Source organism: Hylobates moloch, unplaced genomic scaffold (assembly GCF_009828535.3).
Source record: "Hylobates moloch isolate HMO894 unplaced genomic scaffold, HMol_V3 SCAFFOLD_12, whole genome shotgun sequence".
Lineage (NCBI taxonomy): Eukaryota > Metazoa > Chordata > Mammalia > Primates > Hylobatidae > Hylobates > Hylobates moloch.
Window position 1 is genome coordinate 38,137,654 of NW_026652287.1, and position 16,117 is coordinate 38,153,770.

General features: G+C 56.1%; 1 protein-coding gene across 3 annotated transcripts; it reads left to right on the plus strand.

Annotated features, from left to right (window-relative positions):
- BBC3 (BCL2 binding component 3) lies at positions 1–10,156 on the plus strand. 3 transcript variants are annotated; one of them, XM_032169353.2, is made up of 4 exons: positions 1–113; positions 2,635–2,923; positions 4,335–4,525; positions 9,064–10,156. In XM_032169353.2, exons 2-4 carry the CDS (start codon positions 2,650–2,652, stop codon positions 9,178–9,180), a joined length of 582 nt encoding a protein of 193 aa, XP_032025244.1. In that variant the 5' UTR covers positions 1–113; positions 2,635–2,649; the 3' UTR covers positions 9,181–10,156. The 3 variants fall into 3 exon arrangements, with proteins under 3 accessions (XP_032025244.1, XP_032025242.1, XP_032025243.1); XM_032169351.2 differs by lacking the exon at positions 1–113 and adding an exon at positions 546–824; XM_032169352.2 differs by lacking the exon at positions 1–113 and adding an exon at positions 546–722.
- The last annotated feature ends 5,961 nt before the right edge of the window (positions 10,157–16,117 follow it).

Here is a 16,117-nt window from a genome sequence, read left to right on the forward strand (position 1 = left end):
GCGACAGCCACAGCAGCAGCCGCCGCGGAGAGCGGCGCTCGGCGGGCGCGCCCTCCTGAAGGAAGCCGCCCGCCCCCCACCACCGCCCCCTCCGGTGTGTTCATGCCCCCGGGGTGAGTGTGCGCGCCCCGAATCCTCTCCGGCGGCGATCGGCCAGGCCGGGTGGACTCCCTGGAGGAGGTGACGGGAGTGCAGGCGGAGAGCAGTGTGGGCGCCCTGCCTCCCCACACCGCGCCTCTCCAAACCCTGCAAGGGACCCTGGGCCGGGGTCGCCGGGTGAGAGGCGGCTCGGCGTTGGGGCGCCGGTCTGGGCGCACAGGTGCCTCGGCGGTCTGGCGGGTTTGTTTACAAACAATGGGGTGCGGACTCGGCAGCGCCCCCTAGCGGCCAGTGCGACCCCGGGGAAAAGGGTCGACCCCGGGGGTGCCCCAGCCCCCAAAGTCCGGGAGGGGCGGGGGGGCGGCACGGAGGGGCGGCCACACCCAGGGCGCGCGCCCGCTGGGGGCGGCGACGGGGGCGGCTCGCGGGCCGTGGAGTCTGCGGCTCCTGCGGGCGGGGGCTGCGCCCCAGCAACAGCCGGTTATTGGCCCCGCGCTCGCCTGGCGGGCGGGGCGGGCGCACGTGGCGGCGGTGGGGGGGGCTGTGACAGCGGAGGGGGGCGTCTGGGACCGCCGTGGGAGCGCGCGTGTGCGGGGTTGTGGATCTGCAGGTGTCTCGCCTGGGTGTGTGCGCGTGTCTGGCTCCGAGTTTGTGCTGGGTTCTGCAGGGAGTGGTGGTGTCGATCCGGAGGAATGTTGGGGTTTCTGACCCGTCGGGGTGTCTGCGTGAGTCCCCGCGCCTGTTTGTGTGGGGTTCTGTCTGTGGGTGCCCTGCTTGTGGGGTGGGTGGACCTGCGTGTGTTGTCGGTGAGAGTTGTCTGTGTGTGTTGTTCCGGGGTGATACTGGGGGTCTGTGTTGCCTGCGTGTACTGGGGTGTGGAGGTTGTAGTGTGTGTGTGTTGCTAGAGTAAGCTGTTTGTGTGTTTATGTGTGTGTCTTGCCTGAGCTTGCGGTGTGTGTGCTTGTGTCTTGCCTGTGTGTTTCTGTCTTGGCTGAAGCCGTCTGTGTATCTCCGGGGCATGTGTCATTTGCCCAGCGTTTGTGATGCTGCGCCTGCTAAATGCAAATGTCTGTTTTCTGTCCAGGTGTCTGTGTGAGTTGTCAGGTGTGTGTGTATGTGTGTGTGTGTGTGTGTGTGTGGTAGGGGGTTGTTTCAGTCTGGGTTTGGCTTGTGTGTCTGGCATCAGCGTCTGGGATTTAAGGACTCAGGATCTGTGGGGTCTATGCAGTGTAGACGGTGGGTGTTGCTGGCAGCCTCTGGATGGGGTTGTGTCTGAGCCTGTGTGTGTGTGTGTGTGTGTGTGTGTGTGTGTGTGTGTGTTGGGTCCGAGGGGCTTGTCACTGTGATCGGCTGGCTCGTGTGTCATGTGGGCTGCGTGTGTGTAGTGTTTATGTCAGTCACGTGAGACCAGTGTTTTCTGTGGGTGCGCTAGGTGTGTGTGCTGCTGGGCTGTGTGGGATTAGAGTTAGCTGTAGGGTGTGTGTGTGTGTGTTTGTGTGTGTTGCTGACAGTTGGTGATATGTTTGAGGGTTGCGTGAGGAGGGTGGGTTGGTGTCTGGTGGTGTGTTGAGGTCTGATGGCATGTGTCTGTGTGTGCCTGATTTATGTGTGTCCTGAGAGTTGGTGACATGTGGGTGTGTTTTGGGGGTGTTGATGTCTGTGTGTCCGTGGGTGTCTGTTTTGTGTTGATATGTGAGTCCAGAGGTGTGCAGGTCTTATCTCTGGAGTGAGTGTGTGTGTGTGGAGAGGGGCATGTTTGGGAACTGAGGCAGTGCCTAGCTTGTGTGTGTGTGTGTGTGTGTTTGCAATGGCTGCATTGTTTGCATGTGCCCCTGGGCATATCAACAGTGGGTCAGTGTGTGAGACTTTGACAGTTTGGATGTGTGGGGATGGGTTGTGCCAGCCAGTGTGCACAGTATGTAGAGTGCTTGTGATGGTCTGTCTGGATGCTCCTGCTTTGGTCGGGGTGTGTGTGTGTGTGTGTGTGTCGTGTGTACTGAGTAGTGATGTCCGAGACTGGGGCCATCTCAGTGTTTGTGTGCAAGTGGGAGGTGGGGTGGGCGGTCAGGCTGGCCAGTCCCGTGTGAGTCCTTGTGTGTGTGCTGTGGGGGCCTCGCTGTGCCTCGCTGCCCTCCCTGTGTGCCCGTCGCTGTGTTAGGAAAGTTGTCCCCACCAGCCCATGCTGTGAGTCCCAAGTGGAGTGAGTTTGTGTTGTGGGACCGTCACAGCCCTCATACACACACCTGCTAGACCCCTCCATCCGTCCTGTGTGAGCCCTGTCCTTGCTGTGAGAGCCGTCCTGTGCCCCCTGTCCCTCCTGTGTGCCCATCACCGTATGCACGGGAGGCTCTCCAGGCCAGCCAGGACCCGGTGGTGTCATCCCCTGGCTGGGCGTGTCTCTGTGGGGCCATCACCCCCTCCCCACGCACACACACCTCCACTCTTCTCCATCTGGGTCCTGACCCCGGGTAGGATGGAGGTACAGTGGGCCCTGGTACTTCCCTGCTGACCTGCTCCTCCTCCCATGTCCCGCAGGCCCCAGGGAGCGCCATGGCCCGCGCACGCCAGGAGGGCAGCTCCCCGGAGCCCGTAGAGGGCCTGGCCCGCGACGGCCCGCGCCCCTTCCCGCTCGGCCGCCTGGTGCCCTCGGCAGTGTCCTGCGGCCTCTGCGAGCCCGGCCTAGCTGCCGCCCCCGCCGCCCCCGCCCTGCTGCCCGCTGCCTACCTCTGCGCCCCCACCGCCCCACCCGCCGTCACCGCCGCCCTGGGGGGCCCCCGCTGGCCTGGGGGTCCTCGCAGCCGGCCCCGAGGCCCGCGCCCGGACGGTGAGTGCCCGCCCCGCCCCCGGGGTGATAGGAGCCGGGAAGAGAGAGGGCCGGAGACTCGGAGGAACTGGAGAAGTGGGAGAGGACGCGGGGGAGGGTGGCGGGCCCAGCCGGGCCACTGGGAGGGTGTGGCCAATGTGGTCTTTGTGTTGCAAGAAGCAGGAAGACGGAGGCTGGGGGTGGAGGGGGAGGTCAAGTGGGAAGTCCCTCCTGGAATCTGACTGCAGTCCCCGAATTGCAGCCCACTGTCTCTTCCGGGCCTGGGGCAACAGCTGCATCCCAGCTCCCCTCCCCCCGTCTGGGTTCTCTAGACCCCCTGGAGGATTCTTGTTGCAGGGAGTGTGGGCCGAGCAAGAGGACTGTCAACTAGGGGCTCTGGGGAGGGGTCGAGGGGCTTTTTGCCTTTATTTGCATCTCTTTGGCCAGGGCTGTCCTTCTCCGCAGTCCCGGCGGAGGAAGGAGAGGGGGAGGGGCCATTGTGTTGGGAAAGTCCCCTCGGGGAAGGGGGGAAGTCTTGGGGAGGGAAGGGTTAAAGGTCCCCTGCCTGATGGGCTGTTAACCCTGTGGTGCCCGTGGAGTCCCATCCCTGCTGGCAAGCGCTGTAGCCCAGGAAAGTGTGTCCTGGTTTCCCATCACCCATCCTGTCCCGGCAGCCCAAGGGGAGCAAGGAAAGAGAAAACTTCCCTAACTCAGTTCCTGGAAGCCCTGGAAGGGGACACCGATTTCAAGGCCAAGGTCACAGATGTGGAAACTGAGGCCCTGGTTGTAGGCTTTAGGGAACCCTCAGGCCAGGACCTGGTGGGACGGGAGGGCAGGAGCCTCCTAGGGCGCTCAGAAGGGGCGGGGGGGCAGGAAGGCATCTCCCGCGTCCCAGCCCCCCAGGCCCGCGCTCTGAAGCTGCCACAGTCTCTGGCCTTCTGGTCTGTAGGCCTCTGCCACATCCGGAGGTGTGGCTTCCCTGTGGTTGGACACGAGAGGGCAGGAGACCTGAGGCTTGTGATCTGGGTGGGGTCAGTCGCTGTATCCCTGTGTGACCTTGGGATACTCCCTAAGGGCGGGCCTCAGTTTCCCTGCCTGTCACATGGAACAGGCAAAATGTGGCCCCTTTGGGAAGTAGAGGTCGTTAAGCCTGACCACCCCCGGGGTGACCTGTCTGGTCGTCTACCTTCCACACTGACAAGGGCCGTGGGGACGTAGCTGGCCAGACAGGTGACCCCAGAGCGGCGTCCCCAGGTACTTCTTGCTTTCTGGTGCCTGGGGAGGAGACGCTGAGAAACTGACTCTAAGACGGGGCGATGGGATCACTAGAAATGAGGCGGGGAGCAGTGGCTGGGAAAGAGGGAAGCAGGCCGAGACACCTCGAGGCCTGGAGGGGTGGTGGGTGCTGACCGCACCCCTCTGCCTCTCCAAGGTCCTCGGCCCTCGTTCTCGCTGGCGGAGCAGCACCTGGAGTCGCCCGTGTCCAGCGCCCCGGGGGCCCTGGCGGGCGGTCCCACCCAGGCGGCTCCGGGAGTCCGCGGGGAGGAGGAACAGTGGGCCCGGGAGATCGGGGCCCAGCTGCGGCGGATGGCGGACGACCTCAACGCGCAGTACGAGCGGCGGGTGAGTGCTGGGGGTGGGGTAGACGGCAGGTGGGACTTCCCGCCGGAGGAGGGGGCGGCAGGCGGCCCCCGCCAGATGTGCGGCAGCTGTTGCCCTGCGCGGCTGGGTCGCTCCGCGGACAGGCAGGTGGGGGGTGAGTGGGTGGGGGGGAATCGCGCGCCCGCAGAGCCGCCCAGGGACTCCGCGCCGCGGCTGGCATAGCCGGAGCCCGAGCCCCGGCCAGGGCCGGGAACTAGGCCGCCGCGGAGAGCAGCAGCGCGCCCGTGGCCCGCGGCCGCGGGGACTGAGGGCGGCGCTGGGCGGCGCGGCTCATATATCCCGGGCTATTTATAGCCGGTGAGTCAGCAGCCGCGCCGCGCCCGCCCCCTGCCGTCCCTCGCGCGCGGCCCGCAGCGCCACACAGTTTCCCGGGCGCCGGGGCGAGCCGGGGACGACAGGGGAGGGCTCGGAGCCCCGCCCCGCGAGAGGCCCCGCCCCCCAGCCCCTGGCACGGCCTCGATTTTTTAAAACAAATATTCGAAGCCCACAGCAGAGAATGGGAAATCACAAACATAGTGCGCCCACCAGCCAGCTCTGTTCAGCCAGAACATTACACCCGCATTGCTTGCTTATTAAGAAACCAAACAAAACCGCAGAAACACATGTGGTGAAGCTCCTTACTCTCCCCATCCCTTCCCCCTCCCTGAAGGAAATCTCTCAACCCCTGCAGGTGTTGCTTTTACTCCATATTTACCAGGCCAGAACCAGGGCTTAGGATCATGGGGCATTATTAGCTTAGCGTATATGACATAGTTTTTGTTCCTCCCCAGAATTCCTTTTTCCCTCAATATTAGGCTTCAGATTCACCATATGGGCAAAAGAGCTTCCATTCTTCTATATTCAGCCAGGCACTGTGGCTCACTTTGGGAGGCGGAGATGGAAGGACGCTTGAGCCCAGGAGTTCCAGACCAGGCTGGGCCACATAATGAGATCCCTGTTGCTACAAAAATTAGCCGGGTGTAGTGGCGCGGGCCTGTAGTCCCAGCTACTTGGGAGGCTGAGGTGAGAGGGTCCCTTGAGCCCGGGAAGTCGAGGCTGCAGTGAGCCATGAAGGGTCACTGAACTCAAGCCTGGGGGACCCAGCAAGACCATCGCAAAAAAGAAACAACAAATACAGCCATTTTCAGCCGGGTGCAGTGGCCCACGCCCTTTGGGAGGTGGAGGCAAATGGATCACCTGAGGTTGGGAGTTCGAGACCAGTCTGGCCAACATGGTGAAACCTCGTCTCTACTAAAAATACAAAAATTAAGGCCGGGTGCGGTGGCTCACGCCTGTCATCCCAGCACTTTGGGAGGCTCAGGGACCTGAGGTCGGGAGTTCGAGACGAGCCTGACCAACATGAAGAAACACCGTCTCTACTAAAAATACAAAATTAGCCGGGTATGGTGGTGCATGCCTGTAATCTCAGCTACTTGGGAAGCTGAGGCAGGATAATTGCTTGAAACCGGGAGGCAGAGGTTGCAGTGAGCTGAGATCGCACCACTGCACTCCAGCCTGGGCAACAAGAGCGAAAATCCATCTCAGAAAAAAAAAAAAGAAACAAGAAGTAGCTGAGCATGGTGGCATACGCCAGTAATCTCAGCTACTTGGGAGACTGAGGCAGGAGAATCTCTTGAACCCAGGAGGTGGAAGTTGCAGTGAGCCGCGATCACCAGATCATGCCACTGCACTCCAGCCTGGAGGACAGAATGAGACTCTGTCTCAAAAAAAAAAAAAAAAAAGTCATTTTCACTGCTATATAGTATTCTGTTGGATAAACATAGTATCCTTACTCATTTTCTCATTGATGGATATTTAGGATAGATATGTATTTTTATTTTATGTTTAGAGACAGGGTCTCCCAGGCTGGAGTGCAGTGGTTCAATCACAGCTCTCTGCAGCCTCCAACTCCTGGGTTTAAGGGATCCTCCCGCCTCAGTCAGCTCCCAAGTAGCTGGGACCACAGGCAGGTCCACCATGCCTGGCTAATTTTTATTTTATTGTTTTGTAGAGATCAGGTCTTTCTGTGTTACCCAGGCTGGTCTCAAACTCCTGGCCTCAAGTGATCCTCCTGCCTCGGCCTCCCAAAGTGCTGGAATTATGGGCCTGAGCTACCTCACCCAGCCTATTTTTAAATATATTTCAGATTTTATTTATTGGCTTTTTTTTTTTTTTTTTTTTGAGACAGAGTTTCACTCTTCTTGCCCAGGTTGGAGTGCAATGGCACGATCTCGGCCCATTGCAGCCTCCACCTCCTGGGTTCAAGCGATTCTGCCTCAGCCTCCCAAGTAGCTGAGATTACAGATGCCTGCCACCATGCCCGGCTAATTTTTGTATCTTTAGTAGAGTCGGGGTTTCACTGTGTTTACCAGGCTGATCTTGAATTCCCGACCTCAGGTGATCCACCCACCTCGGCCTCCTAAAGTGCTGGGATTACAGGCGTGAGCCCCCGCGCCCGGCCATTATTTATTGCCTTTTTCCTCTCCCAATCATGCATATTTCCGGGTGCGCTCTTGTGTTTCTAGAGTAGGTACCTGGGTGGTCTGCCCACCATCCACCTTACTAGGTGATTGGTAGCTTGCTCACCAGGTGGCACCCACAGCAGTGTGACAGTGGTGGGTTTTGTAACTTATGCCAATCCGATGTGCCCCCTTTGCCACCATCTCCTGGCCCCAAGAGTTGCTAGGGAGTGTTGAGGAGGCTGGGCTGGTACCAGGTGACTCACTGCCAGGTAGCATGAGGACGATGAGGATCATTTAACCTTCTGTAAAGTGAGTTTCTCCTGAAGGGGAGGAGGTTAGGTGGTCCCCACTTAGCACAGAGCCTGCCTGTGGAGCTACAGGGAGTGGCAGAGGACTGCAGCTCTCTGTACACTTTTTAAAAAAATTTTTTTTGAGACAGAGTCTTGCTCTGTTGCCCAGGCTGGAGTGCAGTGGTGCAATCTTGGCTCACTGCAACCTCCGCCTCCTGGGTTCAAACAATTCTCCTGTCTTGGCCTCCCGAGTAGCTGGGACTACAGGTGTGTGCCACCATGCCCGGCTAATTTTTGTTGTTTTATTTTATTTATTTATTTTTTTTGAGACGGAGTCTCGCTCTGTCACCCAGGCTGGAGTGCAGTGGCGCGATCTCGGCTCACTGCAAGCTCCGCCTCCCGGGTTCACGCCACTCTCCTGCCTCAGCCTCTCCGAGTAGCTGGAACTACAGGCACCCACCACCATGCCCGGCTAATTTTTTGTATTTTTAGTAGAGACGTGGTTTCACCGTGGTCTCGATCTCCTGACCTCGTGATCCGCCCGCCTTGGCCTCCCAAAGTGCCGGGATTACAAGTGTGAGCCACCGCGCCCGGCCTAATTTTTGTTGTTTTAGTAGAGACGGGGTTTCCCCATCTTGGCCAGGCTGGTCTTGAACTCCTGATTGGCTCCAAATCTGGATTACAGGCGGACCACCTTGCCTGGCCATTTTGTTTTTTGAGACGGAGTCTCACTCTCTCGCCCAGGCTGGAGTGCAGTGGCGCGATCTCTGCTCACTGCAAGCTCCACCTCCCGGGTTCGCGCCATTCTCCTGCCTCAGCCTCCCGAGTAGCTGGGACTACAGGTGCCCGCCACCACGCCCGGCTAATTTTTTTGTATTTTTAGTAGAGATGGGGTTTCACTGTGTTAGCCAGGATGATCTTGATCTCCTGACCGCTAATCTGCCTGCCTCGGCCTCCCAAACTGCTGGGATTACAGGCGTGAGACACCGCACCTGGCCTGTATTTTTAATAGAGACGGGGTTCCACCATGTTGGTCACACTGGTCTCAAACTCCTGACCTTAGGTGATCCTCCCGCCTTGTCCTCTCAAAGTGCTGGGATTACAGCTATAAGTCACCACGCCGGGCCTCTGTACACTTTTTAGTATTGCCTTTAATTTTTACCAGTCAGGAGCCTTTCCTAGGACCTAGCCTCCTGCCTTCCCACTTCCTAGCATGTTGGAGCTGAGAGGGTCCTAGAGACCACCTTGTTTTCATCCTGCCACTGGAGAGAGGGCAGGGGTTTCACTCAGTGTTGCCTAGAGGTGCTTCTGTTGAGGCCTCTGCAATCGGGGGGTGAACTCTTCCCAGTTCTTCTCCTTCCACAGATTGTCCTAGAACTGCCAAGACTGTGGGCACCCTGCTCCTTTCTCCTCATCTTGCGAGCCTTGCAGGGAGGGGCAGGATAGGTTGCAGTCCATCCTTCAGCCCCTTGTAGGATGTCTTTCCCAAATGTACAACAGGGACGGGGCAGTCACAGCTAACATGTGCCACACACTCGCTTGGTGCCCAGCTCTCTGCTGAAGGCATTCCGTGTTTGTCCTCTGCCTCCTGGTCTCATGTCCTGGATGAGGATGTGACTTCCGAGACATGGACATTAGCCCAGACCGGGGGAGGAGCTGGAATAGGGTGGGCGAGACTGTCGCCTCACTGCCCTTGGAGCTGACCATCCCCACTCCCATCACCATACTCAGTCCCCTGCTAACTGCCCCTTCTCTCTCTTTTCCCCAGAGACAAGAGGAGCAGCAGCGGCACCGCCCCTCGCCCTGGAGGGTCCTGTACAATCTCATCATGGGACTCCTGCCCTTACCCAGGGGCCACAGAGCCCCCGAGATGGAGCCCAATTAGGTGCCTGCACCCGCCCAGTGGACGTCAGGGACTCGGGGGGCAGGCCCCTCCCACCTCCTGACACCCTGGCCAGCGTGGGGGACTTTCTCTGCACCATGTAGCATACTGGACTCCCAGCCCTGCCTGTCCCCGGGGCGGGCCAGGGCAGCCACTCCAGCCCCAGCCCAGCCTGGGGTGCACTGACAGAGATGCGGACTCCTGGGTCCCTGGCCAAGAAGCCAGGGGAGGGAGGGCTGATGGACTCAGCATTGGAAGGTGGCGGTGACCGAGGGGGTGGGGACTGAGCCGCCCGCCTCTGCCGCCCACCACCATCTCAGGAAAGGCTGTTGTGCTGGTGCCCATTCCAGCTGCAGGGGTGACACTAGAGGGGGGGTCTCCTCTCAGTGCTCCTTCACTCTGGGCCTGGCCTAAGGCCCCTGGTGCTTCCCCCCCTCCTCCTGGGAGGGGGCCTGTGAAGAGCAAATGAGCCAAACGTGACCACTAGCCTCCTGGAGCCAGAGAGTGGGGCGCGTTTGCCGGTTGCTCCAGCCTGGCGCCCAGCCATCTTCCCTGAGCCAGCCGGCGGGTGGTGGGCATGCCTGCCTCACCTTCATCGGGGGGGTGGCCAGGAGGGGCCCAGACTGTGAATCCTGTGCTCTGCCCTCGACCGCCCCCCGCCCCATCAATCCCATTGCATAGGTTTAGAGAGAGCACGTGTGACCACTGGCATTCATTTGGGGGGTGGGAGATTTTGGCTGAAGCCGCCCCAGCCTTAGTCCCCAGGGCCAAGCGCTGGGGGGAAGACGGGGAGTCAGGGAGGGGGGGAAATCTCAGAAGAGGGAAGAGTCTGGGAGTGGGGAGGGATGGCCCAGCCTGTAAGATACTGTATATGAGCTGCTGTAGATACCGGAATGAATTTTCTGTACATGTTTGTTTAATTTTTTTTGTACATGATTTTTGTATGTTTCCTTTTCAATAAAATCAGATTGGAACAGTGGATACTCTTTCTGCTTGCCTTCCCTGCAGCGTGGCCTTGGAGAGGCCTTCTGACTGGGGGCTTTGCTCTGTGAGCCCTGCTTGTGAGTGGGTGGGAGAGGTGGGCCCTGGCAGCTGTGGCTCCATCAGAAGACAGGCTAAGGTGCCTGGGCTCCGCCAGACTGGGACGCGCCCAGCCTTCATCATCCCCATTCCCGGTAAAAGTGCAGCTCGGCCTGGTGCCATGGCTCATGCCTGTAATCCCAGCACTTTGAGAGGCCGAGGTGGGTGGATCTCTTGAACCCAGGAGTTCAAGACCAGCCTGGGCAACATGGTGAAACTCCGTCTCTACAAAAATAAAAAAAAAAAAATTAGCCAGGCATGGTGGTGTGTGTCTGTAGTCCCAGCTACTCAGGAGGCTGAGGCAGGAGGATCGCTTGAGCCCAGGAGTTGGAGGCTGCAGTGAGCTATGATCAAGCCACTGCTCTCAAGCTTGGGTGACAGGGTGAGACCCCGTCTCAAAAACAAATAAAAAGTGAAGTCCCCACGAGGGTAGGGGTTCTTTGTTGCTTTATCCTCACTTTGTCCCCAGTGGATAAAGTATGTTGTAGGGGCGCTTGATATTTAATGGATGAGTGAATGACCCGTAACATATTCAGAGGCACCACTGTGACAAGTGCTTGGGATAGAGTCATGAGACAGACCTCGTTTCTGCCCTCACAGAGACAGAAAGGGACATCTGGCCTTGCACTGTGATCAGCCATAGACTGCCGCCCCAGCTGGAGGAGCACCTGGAGCTAAGATCATAGTGAGTCCCCGCACACTGCCCTGAGGCCTAACTAGGCTGGGCATAAGCAGCTGTGTTGAGTAAATGTAGAAAGGGTTGCTCCTACTGCCATCTTCTGCAAACAGGGCCATGGCCACACACTGCCCTTGAGCCCTTTCCCTGTGCTGATACCTGATTGGCAGAGACCTCAATGAGAAGCAGGAAGGTAGGCAGATCACCTGAGGTCAGGAGATCGAGACCATTCTGACCAACATGGCAAAACCCCATCTCTACTAAAGATACAAAAATTAGCTGAGCGTGGTGGCAAGTGTCTGTAATCCCAGCTACTCAAGAGGCTGAAGCAGGAGAATCACTTGAACCTGGGAGGTGGAGGTTACAGCGAGCCTAGATCGTGCCATTGCATTCTAGCCTAGGTGACAGAGCAAGACCCTGTCTGGAAGGAAGGGCATAATCCCAACACTTTGGGAGGCCAAGGTGGGCAAATCACCTGAGATCAGGAGTTTGAGACCAGCCTGGCCAACATGGTGAAACCCTGTCTCTACTAAAAATACAAAAATTAGCTAGGTGTGGCGATGCACACCTGTAGTCTCAGCTACTCGAGAGGCTGAGACAGAAGAATCCCTTGAACCCGGGAGGCGGAGGTTGCTAGTGAGCCGAGATTGCACCACTGTACTCCAGCCTGGGCGACAGAGGGAGACTGTCTCCAGAAAAAAAAAAAAAAAAAAAAAAAGGAAAGAAAGAAAAAGAAGCAAGGTATAGGCCAGGTGTGGTGGCTCACACCTGTAATCCCAGTACTTTGGGAGGCTGAGGTGGGAGGATCACTTGCAGAGCTCAAGAACAGCCTGGAAACATAGCAAGACTCCGTCTCCACACACACACAAATAATTTTTTTAATTCGCTGGGCATGGTGGCACATGCTTATAGTACCCACTACGCAGGAGGATGAGGCAGGGGGATCATAGCTTGAGCACAGGAGTTGGAGGCTACAGTGAGCTATGATCATGCCACTGCACTCCAGGGCAACAGAGGGGGACTCTGAAGCAGGGTATATAATTATATAATATTTACAGACACAAGGTCAGTCCCAGCTCCACCCTTTCCCAACTATCCTTGCTGCTAAAGGGACACTAGGGGAAATGGCCCATCTGGATGGCCAGGGTGTGGTAACTGGGAACAATCACTTTGGAGAAGCATTTGATAAAACCGTGTGTTGTGATATGAATGTGTTCCCCAAATTTCTTGGGTTGGAAATTTAAACTGTAGTGCTACAGATTTTAGAAGTGAGACATTCAAGAGGTAATTAAGTCACCAGGGCTCTGCTCTCAGAGAAATGCACTAATGCCATGATCATGGAAGTGAGTGAGTTTTCACGGGAATGGGTTCCTTATAAAGAATGAGTTCACCCCTGTCTTAGATGAGATGCCTTCCGCCATGTTACAAGGAAGCCGGAAGGCCCTCACCAAATACCAGCCCCACCATCTGGGAACTTCTCAACCTTCAAATTTGTGAGCCCACAGATTTCTTTTTTTTTTTTTGAGAGGGAGTCTTGCTCTGTCTCCCACAGAATCTCACTCTGTCTCTCAAGCTGGAGTGCAGTGGCACAATTTCAGTTCACTGCATCCTCCGCATCCTGGGTTCAAGCGATTCTCCTGCCTCAGCTTCTCTAGTAGCTGGGATTACAAGCGTGCCCCACCATGCCGGGCTAATTTTCTGTAGAGATGGGGTTTCACCATGTTGGCCAGGCTGGTCTTGAACTATTGATCTCAAGTGATCCAGCTGCCTTGGCCTCTCAAAGGGCTGGGATTACAGGTGTGAGCCAGCGCGCCCAGACAGATTTCTGTTCATTACACATTTCCTAGTCTGTGCAATTCTGTTACAGCAAGACAAAACAGACTAAGACATGGTGTCAAGATGAGAATGCACATACCTTGTGGCAGCAATAGCTTTCGTGGGCGTCTCCCTTAGAAGAACACGGGTGCGGCCAGGTGCGGTGGCTCACGCCTATAATCCCAGCACTTTGAGAGGCCAAGACGGGAGGATCACAAGGTCAGGAGATCGAGACCATCCCAGCTAACACGGTGAAACCCCATCTCTACTAAAAATACAAAAAATTAGACGGGCGTGGTGGCGGGTGCCTGTAGTCCCAGCTACTCGGGAGGCTGAGGCAGGAGAATGGTGTGAACCCGGGAGGTGGAGCTTGCAGTGAGCTGAGATCCTGCCACTGCACTCCAGCCTGGGGGATAGAGCGAGACTCTGTCACAAAAAAAAAAAAAAAAAAAAAGAACAACGTGGGTGCATTCAAGCATCCAAGTATTGACAATGCACAAAACCATCTAAGTATCCAACAGCAGTTGGAAGGGTAAATAGTCTCATGTAGTGGCCAGGCGGCTCCCACCTGTAATCCCAAAACTTTGGGAGGCCAAGGTCAGGAGTTTGAGACCAGGCTGGGCGCAGTGGCTCACGCCCATAATCCTAGCACTTTTGAGAGGCTGAGGTGGGCGGATCATGAGATTGGGAGTTCGAGACCAGCCTGACCAACATGGTGAAACCCCGTCTCTACTAAAAATGCAAAAATTAGCTGGGTGTGGTGGCATGCGCCTGTAATCCCAGCTACTCAGGAGGCTGAGGCAGGAGAATGCTTGAACCTGGGAGGCGAAGGTTGCAGTGCGCTGAGATCGTGCAGCTCCACTCCAGCCTGGGCAAGAGAACAAGACTCCATCTCAAAAAAAAAAAAACAAAGGAGAGTTTGAGACCAGCCTGGCCAACATAGTGAAACCCCATCTCTACTAAAAATACAAAAATTAGCCAGGCGTAGTGGCATGCGCCCGTAGTCCCAGCTACTCAGGAGGCTGAGGCAGGAGAATTGCTTGAACCGGACAGGCGGAGGTTGTAGTGAGCAGAGATTGTGCTACTGTACTCCAGCCTGGGCAACAGGGTGAGACTCCGTCTCAAAAAAAACACAAACAAACAATAAAAATATGGCAGGGCAGCCAGGCGCAGTGGCTCATGCCTATAATCCCAGCACTTTGGGAGGACAAGGCAGGCAGATCATGAGGTCAGTAGTTCGAGACCAGCCTGGCCAACATGGTGAAACCCCAGCTCTACTAAAAATGCAAAAGCCATCCAGGCATGGTGGTGGGTGCCTGTAATCCCAGCTACTCAGGAGGCTTAGGGAGGAGAATCGCTTGAACCTGGGAGGTGGAAGTTGCAGTGAGCCGAGACAGCGCCATTGCACTCCAGCCTGGGGAACAAGAGCAAAATTCCATCTTAAAAATAAATAGGGCCAGGCATGGTGGCTCACGCCTGTAATCCCAGCACTTTGGGAGGCCGAGGCAGGCGGATCACGAGGTCAGGAGATCGAGACCATCCTGGCTAACACGGTGAAACCCCATCTCCATTAAAAATACAAAAAATTACCTGGGCGTGGTGGCGGGTGCCTGTAGTCCCAGCTACTTGGGAGGCTGAGGCAAGAGAATGGTGTGAACCCGGGAGGTGGAGCTTGCAGTGAGCCGAGATCGTGCCACTGCACTCCAGCCTGGGCGACAGAGTGAGATGCAAAAAGAATACAAAAATAAAAAAATAATAAATAAATACAAAAATTGGCCGGTGTGGTGGTGGGCACCTGTAACCCCAGCTACTTGGGAGGGTAAAGCAGGAGAATTGCTTGAACCCGAGAGGCGGAGGTTGCAGTGAGCCAAGAGTGCGCCACTGCACTCCAGCTTGGGTGACAGAGCGAGACTCTGTCTCAAAAAAAAAAACCTTTTTTTGTCTGATGTAATCACACAACAGAATAGTATACATCCATTAGCAGGAATGAACTAGAGCTTTACCAACATGAAGAAAAACGACAGATAATGATGAACAAAAACTGCAAGTGGCAAAATAGTGGGTACGTGGGTATTTATTAGAACATTTAGCCGAGTGAGGTGGCTCCCGCCTGTAATCCCAGCACTTTGGGAGGCTGAGGTGGGTGGATCACTTAAGGTCGGGAGTTCAAGACCAGACTGACCAACATGGTGAAACATTGTCGCTACCAAAAATATAAAAATTAGCTGGCATGGTGGTGGGAGCCTATAATCTCAGTTACTTGGGAGAATCGTTGGAACCTGGGAGGTGAAGGTTGCAGTGAGCCGAGATCGCGCTACTGCACTCTAGCCTGGGTGACAGAGTGAGACTCTGTCTCAAAAAAAAAAAAAAAAAGTAATCAAATACTTCAAGAGAATACAGGAAAGAAGAAACAGGGGAACAAAAGTGGGACAAATGGAAAGCAAACAGTAGACCTAAATTCAACCATGTTAATAATTCTAAGACTTATTATGAGAAAGGGGAGCCAGTTATGGGAAGATGTCGCATCCTCTACCAAAGGGATGGCATGCACTGCAGTGAAGGCGAAGCAGGGCGTTGGCCCAGGTGTGAACACTCTCTGCATGGCCTTTGCCCTGCTCACAAGTATTTAAGCATGGAGACAAATAGAGGTTCTTTTTTTTTTTTTTTGAGACAGAATTTCGCTCTTTTTGCCCAGGATGGAGTGCAGTAGCACAATCTCGGCTCACCACAACCTCCGCCTCCTGGGTTCAAGTGATTCTCCTGCCTCAGCCTCCCGAGTAGCTGGGATTACAGGCATGCGCCACCTTGCCCGGCTAATTTTGTATTTTTAGTAGAGACGGGGCTTCTCCATGTTAGTCAGGCTAGTCTCAAACTCCCAACCTCAGGCCTTGGCCTCCCAAAATGCTGGGATTACAGGCATGAGCCACCACACCTGGCCTCCTTTTTTTCTTTTTTTTTGAGACTGAGTCTTGCTGTGTCGCCCAGGCTGGAGTGCAGTGGCATCATTCTCACTGCAACCTCTGCCTCCCGGGTTCAAGCAGTTCTCCTGCCTCAGCCTCTTGAGTAGTTAGGATTACAGACATGAGTCACTGCGCCCGGCCACCTAGATGTTTTTTCTAAACATGATCTTCATATTTATCCCGTTTGGGATTCACTGAGCCTTTAACATCTGTAAATTTCTGGCCGGTAGTGTTGGCTCACACCTGTAATCCCAGCACTTTGGGAAGCCGAGGCGGGTGGATCACTTGAGGTCAGGAGTTTGTGACCAGCCTGGTCAACATGGTGAAACCCCGTCTCTACTAAAAATACAAAAATTAGCTGGGTGTGGTGGTGGGCACCTGTAATCCCAGCTACTTAGGAGGCTGAGGC

Excerpts from the sequence above, each read along its gene's own strand:
- BBC3 (XM_032169351.2), top strand. The coding sequence starts at position 792 with ATGTTGGGGTTTCTGACCCGTCGGGGTGTCTGC. Across the intron at positions 825-2,634 it reads TGACCCGTCGGGGTGTCTGC|GCCCCAGGGAGCGCCATGGC; the intron begins GTGAGTCCCCGC and ends CATGTCCCGCAG. Across the intron at positions 2,924-4,334 it reads CCGAGGCCCGCGCCCGGACG|GTCCTCGGCCCTCGTTCTCG; the intron begins GTGAGTGCCCGC and ends TGCCTCTCCAAG.